The sequence below is a fragment of the Prunus mume genome, linkage group LG6, assembly GCF_029339155.1.
Source record: "Prunus mume cultivar Tortuosa linkage group LG6, ASM2933915v1, whole genome shotgun sequence".
Taxonomy (NCBI): Eukaryota; Viridiplantae; Streptophyta; class Magnoliopsida; order Rosales; family Rosaceae; genus Prunus; species Prunus mume.
Window position 1 is genome coordinate 23,158,774 of NC_142703.1, and position 19,459 is coordinate 23,178,232.

The window sequence follows — 19,459 nt, forward strand, 5'->3', positions numbered from 1 at the left end:
GATTGGATTATTGTTTGGATTGGTGTTATATTCTCATGAGTTTTTCTGGAAATTTAATTGAAGAAGAATGTTGATTTCTTGGTTTTGGAGTTTTTTTTTCTTTTTCAACGGTGGTGGTGATACGACTAAGAGTACAACCATGGTGTAGGAGGCATGGGAGAGACAAAGGCAAAGAGAGAGGTTTGGTTTGTGGGTAAGAGATTTAGCTTATGGGAGTGATTGGAATATTAGTCAGAAAGGGGGAGAAATTTTCCCCAGCATTTGGGTTGGTGGTTGTTTGGGCAAGGAGGGGGGTGGCTTGAGGAGGGGAGGTTATGGCTGCCAGGAGGGGTTTCGGTAGAGAGAGAGAGAGAGAGAGAGTTTGAGAGGGAGGAGTTCAAATTTTTTAATGTTTTATTTTAGTTTTAATTAGTTTTAAATCATTATAATATTTAATTATATTTTTATCTATGTGGAAGTGGGCTCTACTTTCCACATCACCCCTCAAATGGTAATGATCTATGTGTATGAAATTACAAAAACACCCCTGCTACGTCATCATAGTTAATAGACTTTTGGATTGAGTTGACGGTAAGGGACAAAGTGGGTCACCAAACCATGGTCAAGCAGGGTAAGTTGGCCACTTTAAGTTTGAGAGGACAATATGATATTTGACCGTAGTTTCAGAGGGTATTAGTGTAAATAAGCCTTAATTATATTATAATAATACATAGTTATATTAAATGTAAATTACTTAAAAATACATATCTCAATCTTGTAGTTGGGTTTGGGAATGAGGATAGCAATATCATCTCGGTCCGTACCTGACAAAGGATTTTTAAAATTCGGGATACCCATACCCGCTCTGAACACCCAACAGGCCCAACCCATAGGGTGTGAGGGATGAGCAATAGCACAGGCCTCCTACACACCTCTAGGGCAATAAGTGTACTAGCAAAAAAAGGCCTTTTATGTGTGAAACTAATGCTTTTTGTGCTTTATTTTGAACTTTTTTTGGGCCTTTTTCTTTATCTTTCATATAATGAGCTTTTTTTATTTTTATTTTTATTTTTATACTTAAACTAACCTACTTACGATGTAAGTTCAAGACTTTTTTTTTATATTATAATTCTTGTTCAAAATGAGGTAATTGTTAAACAAAAAAGGCCTCATTTTTCATTTTGCCCGAGGCCTCCAAAATCAATAAACTAGCCCTGACACCCGACGAGAATTTTTACCATTCCTAGAATGGCAAAAGAATTTTACTTGGGGATAACACTGTTTTGCTTTACTATCCCCGAACATTAACACAATGACATGTGAAAAAGTTATTCTACGTGTCATTACATTATTGGCCGGGATAGCAAAAAGTGTTATCCTACTGCATGAGAGTTTCTATCCTAAGGCCCCGTTTGGTAGGCAAGATTGGACTGGACTGGACTGGACTAGATGTATTAGACTAGACTGGATGGATATATTAGACTGGACTGGTTGTGATATGACTGGATTTTAAGCAGTTGTTTGGTGCAATAAATACCAAGTTGAGATTGTAGGACTGGAACAAAAATAGCAAAATTAAAAAAATAAATACAAATAAATGTATAAAAATTATAATAATGAATACAATTCTAAAAAAATCTTTGAATCACAGGACTGTGACCCAAACTCTAGAGAAATATCAATTGGGTGTCTTCTTCGTGGTTCCAAAAAGATCCCCAAATCTTGGTGAAATTTCATAACTTGCCATTGAAACCCAATATGGGAAATCAAAATTGCCTCTTAGAGATGGTGATCCATCAAAAGAGCTCTTCCTTGTCTTCCACCAAAACAGTGTCATAATCAGAAACAAAGGGTGGCTTAGAAGCATCTCAACCGTCCACGGCTTACTCAGGTCCTTCGCAAAACACTTCCCTAGAAAATCTTTTCCTTCTTCGCACAAGTCCTCTGGAATTTGCACTAACTCATCTCTTCTAATTCTCATTAAGAGCTTGAAAATATTCATACAAAGGCTATGATCCCATATCAATTTTCCACCCGCCATCTCCGCAACCAAACACCCAAGAGCTGTTGATGCTCTTGCTGGGAGGTCAACTTAAAGACAAGTTGATAGTCTTGTAGGGGAGAAGGTGAGGACCTTCCGCAAGGGAAGAGCACTGCATAAGACAAAATAGGAGAAGCAATTGTCAAGCTTCGGACACCAGTGTGGTGCCGGCCGAAGACTCTCCGATGCTTAAGTCACCTATGAGTGGTAAAATTGGCAGAGTAACAGTAAAAGTGAGAGAGTAGTTACCCTTTTTACTTGGGTACTGTTCCCTATTTATAAGGAGGTGAAAGTGGGAGGTTTGCACAAAGCTTCGATGTGGGACTTTGTGCAACTCGTTGTGGTGGTGACACGTGTCTTGGAGATTAGGTTCTGCAATCGATAGCTTGGACAGTCGGGAGCTTGGCGGTGTCTGCACCTTGGAGGTAGGGGAGAATGCGTGTCTACCTTCGTGTTAGTCGCTTTGAGTCTGGATATGCTTGGTTGATTATAGTGTAAACAAGAGCCAAACAAGCAAGAATTGCAAGGCTCCCTCATAAGATCTCAAGAACAAGGCCTCCTTTAAATCAAATCTCAAGTTTTGTTGGACCGACTAGAAGATGCGAAGATACGGTGAAGGGGAAGGGAGAGAGAGAGAGAGAGATGAGAATATAAGGCAGCAAAATAAACCAGAGCAAGTTCTCGTGAATCAGTGAATAAGGAGGCGTGGCTAGTTTCGAAACCCATGCCTAGCGATGGATTCTGGAGACGGTGTTATTATGGACTGTTGTCCAATAATTACATCTAGTCAATGATGCATTTTATGCTCACCAAACAATAGTCTGGACTCATGTCCATTTTAAATGAAAAAATCATATTCAGTTCAGCTCACCAAACAGGGCCAACGGGGCTTGGAGGATGTGAAGTCTGAAAGTGGTACACCAGCATAAATCTTTGAACCAGTGGTATGTTGGTAATTTCCGGTGCATACATGACAATTACGGCGTTAAAGCGAGTTGCAACTGTGGCTGCTACAAGCTTACTGTCTGGGTTCGGAAACTAGAGGGGTTTCGAAACTATGGCTGAACCCAAATAAACCCCAAATCCTCATTCCTCGTGCCAAAGCCCTCGAATTGAAAGAACCGTCCTCCTCCCCCAAAACCCTAGTTCTTCTTGATGATAATATGTTTTTTTCTCTGAGAAATTTATCCAAATCTAGGGCCAGCACCAACTACCACTATGTCTTCTCCTTACTCAATGCCAATGGTTTTGTAAGCTCCGGTCCCTGCTCACCTTGTTCTTTCTGCTTTGGCCCTAGTGCTGCGTTTTCAACGACATCAACCGCCTGCTTGATCCAAGCCAAGGACGTCGTCCTCTCTTTCAAAGAATGGTTCAAGAGCAGCAACGACGCGTTGCTCGACCACATCTTCCAGATCCTCAAGACCACCGGAGACGACAACACCGTCCTCGACCTCGACAACTCCAACGACGTGTCGTTTCACTATCACCACCGCTCCTCCGCCGACTTGGCGCTTGCCCATCTGAACCTCCGCCTCTCTGAGACCTTCGTCTTGGAGGTGCTCCGCTATGGCAGCAGCGGCCACGACGTCCTCTCCTGTCTCAAGTTCTTCGACTGGGTCGGCCGCCAGCCCGGCTTTAACCACACCCGCGCGACCTTCAACGCCATTTTCAAGATTCTTTCTCGCGCCAAGCTCATGTCACTGATGCTTGATTTCCTGTCCACCTACAGGAAGCAGAGGTATGCGCATACGGTTCGATTTCACGACACTTTGGTGATGGGTTATGCTGTGGCTGGCAAACCCGACATTGCACTCCAACTGTTTGGTAAAATGCGCTTTCAGGGGCTTGACCTGGATGTGTTTGCTTACCATGTTCTTTTGAATGCTTTGGTGGAAGAGAATTGTTTTGATGCTGTTCAGGTCATTGCCAAGCAGATTTCTTTGAGGGGTTTTGAGAACGGGATCACTCATTCCGTCATGCTCAAGTGGTATTGTAAGCAGAACTTGCTGGATGATGCTGAAAAGCATTTGCGTAAATTGTTGTCTGACGAGAGGGCTGTCAATGGGCATGCCGTGAGTGTTCTTGTGCATGCCCTTTGTAAGAATAATAAGTTTGAGCAGGCCGGGAAGTTGGTGGAGGAGTTTCAGGACGCTGGGGTGGAACGCATGGAGAGTGTCTATGGTGTGTGGATACGTGATCTTGTTCAGGCTGGAAGGTTAGATGGGGCGTTGGAGTTTCTGCATAACAAGAGGTCATTGGAAGGGTATGTGCCTGATACTTTTAGGTACAATACTTTGATATGTAGGCTTTTGAGGGAGGATCGGCTTGAGGAGGTTTGTGATTTGTTGATGGAGATGAAGGATGGTCAGATTTTCCCTGATAAGGTCACCATGAATGCTGCTTTGTGCTTCTTTTGCAAAGCAGGAATGGTTGATATTGCTCTTGAGTTGTATAATTCGAAATCTGAGTTTGGGCTCTCTCCTAGTAGTATGGCTTACAACTATTTGATAAATACTTTCTGTGGGGATGGCAGCGTGGACGAAGCATATGGAGTGTTGAAGAATTCTATGGAACAAGGTTATTTTCCAGGTAGGAAAACATTTTCTATACTTGCAGATGCTTTGTGCGGAGAGGGAAAGCTCGATAAGATGAAGGAGTTGGTTATTTTTGCTCTAGAGCGGAACTTTATGCCAAGTGGTTCCACATATGATAAGTTCATTACAACTCTTTGTAGAACTAAGAGGGTAGAAGATGGTTATTTAATACATGGGGAACTCAACAGAATAAATAAAGTTGCTAAAAAGAGTACATACTTTAACTTGATACATGGTTTTAACCAGTCAAGTAGGGGTGATATTGCTGCCAGACTTCTGATTGAAATGCAAGAAAGGGGTCACTCACCGACTCGTAACCTGTTCAGAGATGTAATTTGCTGTCTATGTGATATGGAAAATCCAGATAAGCAATTTTTTAATTTGTTAGAACTCCAATTGTGTTGTCGGGAACCTAGTTGTCAAATATACAACTTTTTCATCTATGGAGCTGGGCATGCGAAAAGGCCCGATCTGGCTAGACAAGTATATGAGACAATGCAGCGAAGTGGGATTGAGCCCAATCTGAGATCTGATGTTCTTATGTTGCAGAGTTATTTGAGGAGTGAACGAATTTCGGATGCTTTGAACTTCTTCAATGACCTGCACCAGAGAAGAGAGATGGGGAGAAGATTATACAGCACAATGATTGTTGGTCTCTGCAAGGTCAAAAGGGCGGATATTGCACTTGACTTATTGAAGGAAATGAGAGAGAAGGGAGTGGTTCCAAGCGATGACTGTTATGAGTTTCTTATACAGTTGTTGTGCTGGAAACAAGGATATCATGTAGCAGTAAATCTCATTAATGACTTGGAGAAAGTTGGCCGCCATATTACATCCTTTACTGGTAACATACTTCTGTTGCATTCTCTGAAAAGTCAAGAGCTCTACGAGGCTTGGGTTCAACTCAGACAGGTGCCAAATGAGAAGTCTGATAGTTCAATGCTTGGTCTGCTTATTGGTGCATTTTCTGGTCGTGTCAGGTTGAGCCAAGATATTGAGAATTTGGAAGAAATAATTGAAAAGTGCTTTCCGCTAGATGTGTACACATACAATATGTTGCTGAGAAGACTAAGCGAGACCAATATGGACCGTGCTTGTGCATTGTTCTATAAGATGTGCCAGAAAGGGTATGAGCCTAACTGGTGGACTTATGACACCTTAGTACAAGGTTTTCTTAAACATGGGAGGACTTCTGAGGCAAGGAGATGGGTAGAAGTGATGTACCGGAAAGGGTTTCATCCAACAGAGCGTACAAAGCTATTTATTTGATTGGTTTTCATTGAAGTCACTAGTGCAGTGTCTGAAATTTACTAGACATTACACAGTTGCAAAGTTTATACAAGTTTTGCCGCATGATAATATATTTCATACCTTGGTAAGATTGTATAGATGGAGCATTTATATTTGTGTGATTTTTGTTTTATCAACTGCTCAGGAAAAACGGGAACCCTAAAGTTATAGCGATACATGCTAGTTTCAATTAATTTCTTCTTCTTTGTACTCTGTTTGGTGACTTACTACAAATCCTTTGCCGCATGTAACATGTATGGGCAAGACTATCTGGACAGATTGCCTTTTTGTTGATATTTTCCATGGTGTGTCCGACAATCTTGGAACTCTAAGGTTGTTGTTCACAGATTTAGCAAATAGGGATGATACAAAACTATTGTCTTTGTTTCTGTTATCTATTGTGTACATTATTATTATTCATTAAAACTAATTCTTTACCAATGAATTTGTCTTAACAAAGATGATAAAATAATAAAAACTCCCAGACTTACAGGTATATTTTCTATGTTACAAAAGTTGATTAAGACTTATTTTTCAGCATGATAATATTAAGTTCATACCTTGGTAAGATTGATGATGCAGAATGCATATTATTAGTTTTTATAATTCTACTTGGATTAGTTTTCCTATGATTAGTTTTCCTAATTTAGTTAAAGATTCCTTGTTGTTGAAGGATCTCTTATTAGTTAATTTGCTTTCCTATTTCTTAAAGTTTCCTTTTCCTTTTCCTAGACTAAAAAGGGTTTTGCCTCTATAAATAGAGTTGTTTGTAATCTTTTAAGGCAGACTTGTTTAATGATAAATTTCCTTACTTTAAACTCTCTGATTCCTTCCCTTTCCCTTCGTCTCTTCGATCTCTAATTCTTCTCCTCGATCTCTTATTTCTTCTCTGTTCTATTGCTCAAGTGTTTATTCTAAAACCTACGGGCTGTTCTACATCAATTGATTAGATGGAGTGTTTAGATTTATGTGTTATTCATTTTTTCAACTGTTAGAAACACCCTAAACATATAACAATGTGTTTTTTATGTCCTGTGCAGAACCTTGACAGAGAATTCACAATACGATGCATGTTTTTATAGAAGTTTTGTGTGGTTATTTAATTAGCAGAACTATTTCTCCTCCTTAATCCTTATTCAAATAGTTTCCCATGACATGTGGTTCCTCTTTGTACTCTGTTTGGTGGCTTAGTACAAATCGATTGCCACATGTATGATGTACGTGCTGCAAATTTATTTTCCTGTACTAACCTCTATCTGGACAGATTGCATTTTTTGTCGATATTTTCTATTGTGGCTTTGACAAGCTTGGAATTACTAAGGTTGTTATTCAAAACTTTAGCAAATAGGGATGAGACAATTCTGTTATCCTTCCTTCTATTTTCTAATGTGTACATTATTAATCCTTAAAACTAAGTTGCTCCAATGAATTTTGTCTTAGCAAAGATGATAATTTAATGAAAACTCTCACAGCCTTACAGGTATGTTTTCTTTGTTGCAAAAGACTACACTGAAATATGGGCTTACACAATGAGAAGGAAAAACTAAAGGCTTCGCAGCAATCTCCTAACTTACAAGGTATGACTAGTTATGTAGTTCAGTTGAATATGGTTACAATCAAAGCGAACTTTTGTTCCTTTGCAAACAAACAATGAATGCTAACTTTGTTCAGTTTTTTCATTTCTTACCACCATTTAGAGCGACATTTTAGGGGAATATGACTGAACCTAAAAAACTTTCATTCATATTCTCTGGCATGGCTTGGCATATTATATTAAAAAGAGATAAATCACCTATTTTGTTTTTCTTTTGTAAAAAATTCATCTTGTATTCAAATACTTGCATTGAATTGAAATGCAGAAATTTATTTCAGAATATAGGAAAACTCAGGATTTCAAAGATGCAAGATGGTAATTTCCTTGTTTGGTATCATCAACAAGGAAATTAGCAAATTATGTGTGGAAAACTGGTGGGATTTGCTGAAATAATTCTGACTTTAAATTTCATCAAAAGAGGCGCAAATAATTTTCTTACCGTGTCCTCCGTATAAGACCTTAACTGTCTCTACCCAAATCAGTCCTTTTACAAAGAGCCAGAGAGGGAAGGAAAATGATCATGTCGAGAATGGTGCTTTTCTGATGATTTTCGAGTTAGGTTCAATTCCAAATTATGCCTGAGACGTACCTATTGGCTCTTTGAATGGAAGCAAAACCATACGATGGGATTCTGCTGTATCTGCTTTGTGGGTGAACTGTTGCTGTTTCTTTGAGACCTCAGGTTGTCGGTCTCTGGTTTGTTCACTTGCTGCTTTTGGCATTACCTCTGGCTCTATAGAGTATAGAACTTTGTGATTTATCTAATTTCTTTTCTTTATTGAGATTACAGGTTCCATCTATTTATTTTTTTTATTTCTCTTTGTGATTTATGTTTAAACATAATCTTCCAATCTTTGGAGAGTCTGGTTTTTTATCCTGCTGATGGGCTTCTTGTTCATCTCGTTCTGTACTTATTTCACCTGTTAATACAAGTTTCTTTTCCAAAATAAAAAAAGAACAAAAAATTGTGACCTCTCAGTCACTTACTGATTGTACTTCTGTGCAGTTGGACATGCATCTGCAGGAGCAATTTGTGAGGATTATTTTGAACCACGATGTAGAGCTGGGATTTATCTGACGCTACCTGTAGATTGTGAACTCAACAGTTACTGATGCTAAAGAAGAATATATGGACTTCTCCAAAATGAGGACTACCAGGAATGTTTTCCCAAGCAAAATTCAAGTAGACGGCATTATCAGATTCCAAAAATTTGTCTCCTTCAGTTGCCATATGTGCAAAAAGTGGGAGAATTTAAACCCCACTCCAGTTGTCTTTCAATTTAGGGTGAAATTATTGTATGGTACTGGAATGCGGTCACAGAATATAACCCATCCACATGGATATTATAACCCACAACCATGGGTTCAAAGTTAACCGTAAGGGTAGAAAACGCCAGTTATGACCCTTTCAATTTAGATTAGCTTAATAGCTTTAAAAATGAAGGTTAATTTATTAATTTAAAATGAAGCTTAACATTTCAAGTTGTTACTTCCTTGCAGGTCAAAAAGGCATTCCATATGAGGGAGATTAAGTAGAGTTCATTCCACATCCACTCCTTGCACTCGTCAATCACCACGCTCGAGTGTCATCTCAGGCACCATTCTGGAAATAAGTGCTCAGATGGTCCCACGGTTTGATCAAAATGGGGTTGAGAAGGGCAAGTAAGATGGGTCTTACAGTCAGGGGGTAGTCTTTAAGGAGGACCAGGGAAGCATTTCTTAGTAGTACACGACCTTCTTCCTCATCAGTTTCTCTTGGAGCATTTCCCCGGGAGATATCAAATGTAAGATGTTAAATTTGGATTTCATACCTAAGTGGCAATTTGACACTTTATAAATTTTTTAACTCCATTTGCAAATATCATTTTATTTTGTTATATTTTTAAAGGTAAATATGGCTTATATAATCAAGGCTTAACTGCTACAGTGCTCCTTGAAACATTGGTCAATTTTTACTTATCCCCTCTCAAGGTTAAAGTGATCCACTTTGTCCCATTGACCGATATTTTTTGTCTCACTTTGCCTCTCATCGTCAAGTTTGTTAAAAATTCTATTAAAAAAGCTGATGTGGCACTAATGGGACCCACTATTTAGCTAAATTAAATGCCATGTGTGAAGGAAAAAAAAATTGTCTTTTAAACAGGCCCAACACGTCTGACAACACTTTCTGGCCAATCCGTGGTTGCTCGCCGCCTTGATGCAATCTTCGCCACATCATTATTGTCTCTAGGGGCTCTACACCTCCTTGCCCAAGTATTCCACTTTCCCGTCATTTTCTTCGACCGCATCTACTTTCTCATTGGAACCCACCAAAACCACGTCGTTTTGATAGAGCGAAGCGAGCTTTCAGCGGCAAGCTCATGTGAAACTTGAGCGTTCTCTTCGAAAGATAGAATTTTGGGCAGCAACACTAACCGATTTCGGGCCTCGAGGCGGCTCAACTTGTCTCTTATCTTGCCTTTCTGCTGTTCTTCTTGGTCTTCGCCGTTGGCGGTGATCTTGGAGGCTTGATGGCTTGGTGGATGGGCTCGCGGTTGGGGAAGAGTCCCATTTGAACCAAGGGCGGTTATCTAGTGAGAGCGCTTATGTGCGAGCGTTATATGAGAACCAAATCCAGCCATCAAATTATCCGAGCGGCTAAAGAGAAAAGGCAAGCTTATGGTAAAAATGGGTAGGTTGCAGTTCCCTTTAGCCCAAGTGTCAAGTCACGCTGCTTGAAAAAACGCGCCATTCTTCTTCCTGACAGTGGCCAGTCGCACCTTTCTTGTCAATAAATTGATGAATTTATGAATGAACCCAAAATACCTACCAGACATAAATTTGTGTATTTATCTTGTCGCAGAAACTCTCTGGTGTGCTCTGGCTCCTTCACTTCCTCCTTCATCTAATATTTCTCATTTGAACGTCTGAGAAAGTACGTTTCTCTCGAATTCCATCTCTTTCATTCATATTAAAGTTTGCATGTTATATTGCATTCAGTTAATGTTTAAATCACTTAATGTTTAATTTTTTTTTAGGATTTTAGGGCATTGATTTTCTGGGTAACAGTAGTCTGTCTCTGATGTAGGATTTTAGGCTTTGATTTTCTGGGTAAGAGTAGTCTGTCTCTGTAGTAGTTGTGTTTGCAAAAATATAAATTGGCGTCAGTTGTTTTGTTTGCGTCTTTTTCTAGTTTCTAGTAATTTGTTGAAGCATAGTAACTAATTTTTAAAGTATTTATGCAGTTTAAATATTATTTACTTTAAGTTGGGTTGTCTTTTTATCGCAATTCATTGTGGTAATTTGTTGAAGTGTAGACTCACAGCTGTTGGTTGTTCCTATATTTTTTGCATTGTGCTTGCTTGTTGTCTTTTCTTAAAATTCCAGGAACCTTCATGTGTTGGTCATTGTAATCCTGCTTTGCCCATCTAGTGGTGTGAGTGTATGACATCATTTTAGGGATTTAATAGGGTTTGGAAAACAAAGAATAAGTACCATTAGAAGTAGAACGCAGAAGAGAAAATTGAATCTTAACTGTGAATATGAGATGATTTGGGATGCAGAAGGATCAATGCATCTTCTAGTAGGTATGAATTCTGTATGTTAATGTGTTGAAAATAGTGTTGGTAGGTATCAGTTCTGTGTGTGAATGTGTTGAAAATAGTGTTTGTAGGTGAGTTGAAAACAGTGTTTCAATTTTGCATCTTAATGTGTTAAAAATAGTGTTAGTAGGTATCCATTATGCATCTGAATGTTTGAAAATAGTGTTTGTAGATATTAATTATGTATGTTAATGAGTTGAAAATAATGTATTAGTTTGCATCTTAATATGTTGAAAATAGTGTTAGTAGGTATCCATTATGTATGTGAATGTGTTGAAAATAGTGTTTGTAGGTATTCATTATGTATCTTAATGTGATGAAGATGTGTAGATAATATTGTCAGTAGGTATCACTTCTGTATGTTAATGTGTTCATACTTGTGTGAGCAGTATCATACATTTCTTAAGTAAAAGGTGTTTGTTGCAGTTATAAAATGGAATGTGGGTTCGAACTTTGTTTGCCGGAGTCAAAGATCTATGCTGCACGGGTGAATAATATGTGTGTGGCGCATTCAGTCCTGTGTAATTTGGGGCTCATTTCAGTGAGTTGCTTATGAAAAAATTTAGAGAGAGCTGTTTTGGGCACCTGTTGGGCCTCCATAAAATTGCATTTAGTGGTCAAATTGTGCATGCTCTGGCACTCCGGCGAGTCGGAGGACTTGGTGTTAAGGACATGCTGGGCCTTACTTATGCAATAGGGTCCAATATTGCCCAATTCAGTGTAAAGGATTTTTGTTTAATAAGTGGTATGAAATGTGGAACATAGCCTGATATAACGTCCGGGAGGGATGCTCATAATCGATTTATGAGAGCGCATTTTAGCAACAGGGGTCACATTACTTGCAGTGACTTAGAAAATGCATTCCTAAAGTCCGAAAGAGGAAGCAAGGACTCGTTCAAATTGGGACTGCTGTATTTTGTGGAGTTTGTGATAATGGGTAAACCCCAAAATGTGAAGATAAACGAGGAGTACTTACATTTGGTTCATAAAATGGACGAATTCAACAATTATCCGTGGGGATCTATATCTTTTGAGTGTCTGCAAGATTCTCTGTTGTTTGCTCCTGGGAAGAAAGAGAGTGATGAAGAGAAAAATGGGAAGGAAAAGGGCAGGAAAAGGGAAAAAGGCGGTGCGGAGTTGATGAGAAAGGGAAGAAAAGGTGGAAGATGAGAAGCCTAAAAGAATAAACTGACCTGCATGAAATATAAAGGGATTGAGCTATGCTATCCAGGTATGATGTAGTTCAAAATTAGTGTTTGTAAAATTTTAGTTCGTAATTAAGTACTGACTTTGATAATCTATTTGTTGTAGATTTGGATGTATGAATTAATCGCTGAATTGAGAATTCCCCCCTTAGATATTGTAAGCGGATCGAGGAACCTGCATTAGTCCCTCGAATTTGCCGGTGGGAATCCACGGATAAAGTGCCTGAGTTTAGAAAGCTGAACGCTTATATATTTCAAAGCAAACAGGTGTGTAGTTAATAATTTATTTCAATACTAAATTCGTTTCATGAAGAAAGTTGTTTAGTATTGTGTATGACCTGTTAACTCTATGTGTTTGATAGCCTATTATACTACGCCTCTTACGACCAAGTCAATTGGAGATGAGCCAACCGTATTGGAGTTGGGGATCAAATATTCCTGAATTTGATGCACCCGGTGTAGGTCTGTAGGTATGTAAGGACCTTGATGAGTTAAACTCTGTTGTGCAGCAGTTGAGGAATGAGGTTGGAGTATTGTACCATGAGAAGGGTCAGCTAGAGGAGAGAGTTTTATGCTTGGAAAAGTGTACGAGGCATGCAAGCGAGGAAGGCTGGGGATCTTTGGGCGAGAGAGAATAAGACTAAGGATCTTTGGAGAGGAGAGGAATAAGACTAAGGATCTTTGGAGCGGAGAGGAATAAGACTAAGGATCTTTGGAGAGGAGAGGAATGAGGCGAGGATCTTTGGAGAAGAGAGTCAGAAGGCGAGGATGAGGATCTTTGGACAAGAGAGTTAGAAGACTGAGGATCTTTGGATAGGAGAGTGATAAAACTGAGGATGGTGGAGTAGCCGAATCGAGAGAGCAGTGTGTACAAAATGCTAAAGAAGAGGTGCAATATACACCCCCGGATATAAATTGGGATGATTCGGGTGTGGTGTGTGTCACCCTTGTTAAATTTCTTACGAATCCTCCTCGAAAGATTGACACGTCCACTGCTGAGGTTGAATGTGGCGAATATGTTATAGTTGGGGTCCGGCAAAAGAGTCGGGGAAAGAGTGAGATTCTTGGCCCTGTGATGAAGAGGCGAAAGGCAGTGGTGAGGGAAACTCCATGGACAGGTTGGGAGATTCCTAATATTTTGGAGGACACAATTGCTGACCCCCTCAGGCCTGTTCCTCATGATTCCCTTTTGGAGGTTGCGAAATTCTGCTGGGAATGGGGACAAGAAGAAAAGTAAGTTCCCACTGCCCATCCTTCGTGAAATGTAAATTGTTTATTATGATTAGTTATTGAGTGAATAGTGAAACGGAATTGATAATAATAATGATTCACAAATACAGTTCACATGTGCGGTTATGTGGAGAAGACGGTATGGAAGGTTCGCATAACTTCTTTGTTCGATTGCTGACCAAGGATGGTTGGTTGGATGACTCGGTAAGCATTGTTTGATTTGCGATTTTGGCGAAATTGCCATGCTATGTAGTGATTTATTGATTTAATAATGGAAACAACCCTTTTATGTAGAACATAGACATGGCCTTGCTTTTGGTACGGGAGCGCCACGAGAGGTCTGGCAACTGGGTAGGTTACATGGACAATACTGGACACTACTTTTCAGGTCTGTATTATTTCTTAAGCATTGTTTATTTTCAAATTTGATATCCGTTATGATGCATAACTCGGGTGCCACTATGCAGAAATGTGTTGCCTTGGATTACAAGGAAATGAAGGCGTATGTGGGAAAGGAGGACAAGCCACACAGCAAGGGTCTACTGGGAATGGTCAAGGGCGAAGGGCTGAAGTTGGCTAAATCATGGTAGTCTGTGAATCGTGTTTGTTTGCCCTTCAACCTACAAAGGCAGAAGCACTGCATCTTACTTCTTGTCGATTTAAAAGAGTGTGAGATAAGGGCATATGATTCAAAAGTATATTTGTGCAGAACTCAAGCCATCCAATGGGCCGTGCAGCCGGTGGCGAAAATGCTACCTCGGTTGTTAAAGGAATCTGGATATATTGGCGGGTCGATTGAACAGCAGTGGCCAGTTATTCGCGTCATGGATGCACCCCAACAAGTAGGCGGATGAGTAATATTCCACCTAAAGGATTGTCTTATGAAATGGATTTGTTGTACAATGAATCACAGCTTCTTCGATATGTTTTAGGGGCGACTGTGGGATGTACATCCTCAAATATTGCGAGTTTCGACCTCGAATGTAGACTGGCCAAGATTTCGCATGACGCCATGCCCTTGTATCTGTTGAAGCTCATTTGTATAGTTATTCTGAGGATATTCGTAGCTGTGATTCAGTAGGAGATACTATAACTTGCAAAGTTAACTTTTAATTGGGTGGGTGTAGTGTAGTATATTAACATGCAATGTTAATTGAACCGGGTGGGCAATTTTGTTGGTAACAGACCTTATATTCACGAGTTACCAAACCAACCTTTGTATAATAATATTAATATAAGGGTAGTTTGCAGAGCTTTCTTCGCAGGCTTGAGCGCATCTTTCCCCTTTCTATTTTAGTAAGGTTTTGAAAAGGTAGTTTTCTTGTTGTTGCCTGCGTAAATCTCACGGCCTGGTACTCCGTGCCGAGGGGATGTGCGTTAACACGTGGCGTCCTTTTTGGATGCGGTGCGGTTGTGCTCAGGCGTGCCAGCACGGTCTACCGTGCATCGAGATGGTGATGAGGTTTGGGTTAAATGATGTGCCTGTTTTGAGTTCGACTCTGATCAAGCGATTGTGGCGAGAGAGGCCGATCTCGGCCGTCGGGTTCACTTTGCTGAGCTACAAGGCCGTTTAGTGGTGGTGTTGGTCAGAGAGCGACGGTCGTATGATATATGGGGTGAATGAGATGATAACAGAGATGGTGCTCTGGCGCCTTGAAAATCAAGGGTCGTATGATATATTGATGAATGGATTTTCCTTACAATCTACCATTACTCCTAGGAAAGCAAATAAAGGTATTGAAAGTGCATGACAGGAAAATATAATTTGCTCCGTGGGAGGCTTTTGGTTTGGTGTTTGAACCTCTTGAATGTAGTCTTGAGCTTAGCATTTATAGGGGGAGTCCTGGAGGGACAATCGAGGCCGAAAAGATCTACATGGTGGAGTATGATCGGGGCAAGTGGGTAGTCAAATCGGCATTTGGAATCGTGAAGCATGGTGGTGTGACCCCCATAGATCCTGGTAAATCTCAGTCACTGCCCTGATCGTGGGTTCTGCCCTCTTGGCTGTGGGAACACATTTAATGCCCTGGTCTGGTGGTTAGTGATCTGACCTCAAGTTGTAAGATTACTTGTGAGAATATTGGCGCCTAACCACTCTGATTTCCATTACAAATCCTGACTTCAGTCACTTCCCCTCTCCTCGTGCATTAAATGCTTCTTGCGACTAGTGGGCTTGCTGCGATAGTCAGAGGCATTACTTCATTAAATGGGGCGTGGGACCCTGAGGCCACGTGGCGATTTAACCACAGTATCTTCGACCGTGGCCTTTACGGCCTTCGGCTTGACCTATAATACCGCGATCGCGAGGCCGAGAGGTTTCTGCCTTTGCAGCTTTTCTTTTGTTTTTAGGAGGGCGAAATGCCTAACGAAACGTGGTCGTTTCAATTCATAAGTAGGTGCTAGGGCTGAGAGGAGGTCCCTTCGGTCAGTTCATGACCGTGATTTATTAGGCATAAACACTTGTTTGTTAAGAAACAAAGTCTTTTTTATGATCCAACTCCCTCTTTTCACTTAAAATTAAATAATAAGTTTTGTATTTTGTTCAAATACAAGCTCTATGACCTTGAACACATATTGTTGACTGTATGCTGACCCGAACCCTAAATGGTGCATGATTCTTTTCAAATGTCAAATAAATAGTAATGTATCTTGTTTAGGGCAAACACGATTGTGAAGTTCAGATGCAGGCATATGAAATGTTGAAGTTTGTCATTAACTAATTGTGCTGAAGGCGTAATTATATTTCTACATTTCCAACACATCTTATATGTAGCTATCCGGATTACAAAATTACAAAACATATACTTAAACCCAAAACATTTCTTGCTTTTTCATCAATTTAACAGCCAAATTCAGAAATGATAGAACTAACATGAGTAGGAGGATTTTATGAATGCCCTTCAGTATACGGATTACTTCAGCATATGCATTAAGTTCCTTCATATCCACCTGGTTTTGAATGTCAGATTCATTTGGGGTGTTGGCTGCTATCACCCATTCATAGCCACTACACCTTGTAGCTCCCTATACAAACAAAATAAAAATAAAAATACAAACTATATTTTTCAGTCTGGGATTACAATATCAAACCATATTCTTTTATATGGAGCAGTTTGATTTCGGATTCTGTTTATTATATACAGCTTATTTGGTTTTACATACGAGGTTTAGGAAGATTATACTTACATATATTGTGAAGCACTTCCAATACGGTCTGCCTTGATTCCTTTCGGATTTGGAAATTAACTTCACCATCTCAGCATTGTAGTGCCGACACCTCTTTGCTTCAGTGTTTAATGAAGAAATCGACATCTCTTTGCCCAGAGTTGAAAATGAAGAAAATAGAAGAATTATACCCTTCCAAATATTTGGTCAAAACCCCGAAATTATTTTCCTCCGATTCTGAAAAGGAATTGGATTTTATTATTTGGTCAAAACATATATATGGAGTTTGAAGTTTGAATTCGCCTTTATTAGTCCCGACAATCCGTGAGCGGGAAATTCCAAAGTTGAATGTTTTTTTATATGTTTAAACCTAATACATGAGCGGGAAAATGAAAAGCATTGCTGTGGGGAATTTTTAATAATATTTTTACCCTAAACCGTAGCCTTAAAGGCATTTATGAAATGAAAATATAAGTAAGACAAAAATTAAAAGGAAAAGGGGCGTGTGGCGCCATGGGGATGCGCCGCGTGTCGTTGAGGTCTGCAACTCCCCACTCCGGCTCCGCCACTTGGCATTCCGTGTGTATTTTATTCCTTTTTTTTTTCTTCAGAAAATCGTAAAAAATACAGGAAAATTCAGAAAAAATGGGGGAAAAATTCCTAAGTATGTATCGGGATGAATACTTCGTACTGAAAGTAGAATAACGGATTTTGGTGTGAGGAACAAATAAAATTCGAGAACAAACCCTAGTGTTGGATGATGCAAATGAAAACACTAGTACACTTTTCAAACCCTACACTCTTATTTGTTCGATCACATTAATTCCGTATGGATATTTATATGACGCGGCCTTTTTCCGGATATTTCATCGAATGAAATGTAAATCACGAGTCGGAGGATTTTTTGGAATTTTCCCCTTCAATTCGATTTTTAAATGAATATGAAAAGGCGTGTGGCGCCATGGGGATGCGCCGCGTGTCGCTGAGGTCTCTGATTCCCCACTCCGGCTCCGCCACTTGGCATTCCGTGTGTATTTTATTCCATTTTTTTTCTTCAGAAAATCGTAAAAAATACAGGAAAATTCAGAAAAAATGGGGGAAAAATTCCTAAGTGTGTATCGGGATGAATACTTCGTACTGAAAGTAGAATAACGGATTTTGGTGTGAGGGAAAAATAAAATTCGAGAACAAACCCTAGTGTTGGATGATGCAAATGAAAACACTAGTACACTTTTCAAACCCTACACTCTTATTTGTTCTATCACATTAATTCCGTATGGATATTTATATGATGAGGCCTTTTTCGGGATATTTCATCGAAGGAAATGTCGTCACTAGTGCGGAGGATTTTTTGAATTTTTCCCCCTTCAATTCGATTTTTAAATGAATATTTAATGGGAAATGAATAAAAAATTTGAAAAGGGGCGTGTCGCGCCATGGGGATGCGCCACGTGTCATGAGTCTCTGACTCCCCATTGGCTCCGCCACTTGGCATTCCATGTGTATTTTATTCCATTTTTTTTTCAGAAAATCGTAAAAAATACGGGAAAATTCAGAAAAAATGGGGAAAAAATTCCTAAGTATGTATGGGGATGAATACATAGTACTGAAAGTAGAATAACGGATTTTGGTGTGAGGGAAAAATAAAATTCGAGAACAAACCCTAGTGTTGGATGATGCAAATGAAAACACTAGTACACTTTTCAAACCCTACACTCTTATTTGTTCGATCACATTAATTCCGTATGGATATTTATATGACGCGGCCTTTTTCCGGATATTTCATCTAAGGAAATGTAAATCACGAGTCTGGAGGATTTTTTCTGGAATTTTTCCCCCTTCAATTCGATTTTTAAATGAATATTTAATGGGAAATGAATAAAAAATTTGAAAAAGGGCGTATGGCGCCATGGGGATGCGCCTCGTGTCATGAGGTCTGCAGACTCCCCACTCCGGCTCCGCCAATTGGCATTCCATGTGTATTTTATTCCTTTTTTTTTCTTCAGAAAATTGTAAAAAATACAGGAAAATTCAGAAAAAATGGGGGAAAATTCCTAAGTATGTATCGGAATGAATACTTCGTACCGAAAGTAGAATAACGGATTTTGGTGTGAGGGCAAAATAAAATTCGGGAACAAACCCTAGTGTTGGATGATGCAAATGAAAACACTAGTACACTTTTCAAACCCTACACTCTTATTTGTTCGATCACATTAATTCTGTATGAATATTTATATGACGCGGCCTTTTTCCGGATATTTCATCGAAGGAAATGTAAATCACGAGTGCGGAGGATTTTTTTTGGAAATTTTCCCCCTTCAATTCAATTTTTAAATGAATATTTAATGGGAAATGAATAAAAAATTTGAAAAGGGGCGTGTGGCACCATAGGGATGCTTGTGTATTGAGTCTGCAGCTCCCCACTCGCTCCGCCACTTGGCATTCCGTGTGTATTTTATTTTTTTTCAGAAAATCGTAAAAAATACAGGAAAATTAAAAAAAAATGGGGGAAAACTTCCTAAGTATGTATTGGGATGAATACTCCGTCAGGAGTTTTGACTTATACTTCTCAAGGAGTTTTTGGTTAAATACGCTATTTAAATCACTTCTCAAGGAGTTTTTGACTTATACTTGTCAAAGAATTTTGTATTGTTGTTGTTGTTGCAACAATCGTAAACATTGCATGACAAATTCCGAATGTGAAGGGGAAATACCCAACACTTATTTCCCCCCTTAAATCATTATGTTATTGAAAATAGAATTTCAGATTTCTTTTTTAA

At 39.4% G+C, this 19,459-nt stretch overlaps 2 protein-coding genes and 1 long non-coding RNA gene across 9 annotated transcripts; all 3 read left to right on the forward strand.

Moving 5' to 3' along the window:
- The first annotated feature begins 2,607 nt into the window (after nucleotides 1–2,607).
- Nucleotides 2,608–9,391, forward strand: LOC103336049 (Pentatricopeptide repeat (PPR) superfamily protein). Of its 6 annotated transcripts, none has more exons than XM_089054359.1 (3): nucleotides 2,608–7,481; nucleotides 8,505–8,894; nucleotides 8,999–9,391. In XM_089054359.1, exon 1 carries the CDS (start codon nucleotides 3,184–3,186, stop codon nucleotides 5,881–5,883), a length of 2,700 nt encoding a protein of 899 aa, XP_088910485.1. In that variant the 5' UTR covers nucleotides 2,608–3,183; the 3' UTR covers nucleotides 5,884–7,481; nucleotides 8,505–8,894; nucleotides 8,999–9,391. The 6 variants fall into 6 exon arrangements, with proteins under 6 accessions (XP_088910485.1, XP_088910486.1, XP_088910484.1 ...); XM_089054360.1 differs by having other exon boundaries at nucleotides 8,505–8,881; XM_089054358.1 differs by having other exon boundaries at nucleotides 8,505–8,875.
- Nucleotides 9,392–12,224: 2,833 nt separating this feature from the next.
- LOC148916490 (uncharacterized) lies at nucleotides 12,225–12,881 on the forward strand. Its single transcript, XR_016127852.1, has 3 exons — nucleotides 12,225–12,310; nucleotides 12,391–12,551; nucleotides 12,647–12,881. It is a non-coding gene; the product is annotated as an uncharacterized LOC148916490 (long non-coding RNA).
- Nucleotides 12,882–13,069: 188 nt separating this feature from the next.
- On the forward strand, nucleotides 13,070–14,303 carry LOC148916491 (uncharacterized). 2 transcript variants are annotated; one of them, XM_089054865.1, is made up of 5 exons: nucleotides 13,070–13,517; nucleotides 13,625–13,718; nucleotides 13,809–13,902; nucleotides 13,982–14,100; nucleotides 14,224–14,303. In XM_089054865.1, exons 1-4 carry the CDS (start codon nucleotides 13,360–13,362, stop codon nucleotides 14,092–14,094), a joined length of 459 nt encoding a protein of 152 aa, XP_088910991.1. In that variant the 5' UTR covers nucleotides 13,070–13,359; the 3' UTR covers nucleotides 14,095–14,100; nucleotides 14,224–14,303. The 2 variants fall into 2 exon arrangements, with proteins under 2 accessions (XP_088910991.1, XP_088910990.1); XM_089054864.1 differs by having other exon boundaries at nucleotides 13,982–14,297.
- Nucleotides 14,304–19,459: the final 5,156 nt, after the last annotated feature.

Coding starts and splice junctions, on each gene's coding strand:
- LOC103336049 (XM_089054356.1), top strand. CDS start 3,184: ATGTTTTTTTCTCTGAGAAATTTATCCAAATCTAGGGCCAGCACCAAC.
- LOC148916491 (XM_089054865.1), top strand. CDS start 13,360: ATGAAGAGGCGAAAGGCAGTGGTGAGGGAAACTCCATGGACAGGTTGG. Junction 13,518..13,624: donor GAATGGGGACAAGAAGAAAA/GTAAGTTCCCAC, acceptor TCACAAATACAG/TTCACATGTGCGGTTATGTG. Junction 13,903..13,981: donor TACTGGACACTACTTTTCAG/GTCTGTATTATT, acceptor GCCACTATGCAG/AAATGTGTTGCCTTGGATTA.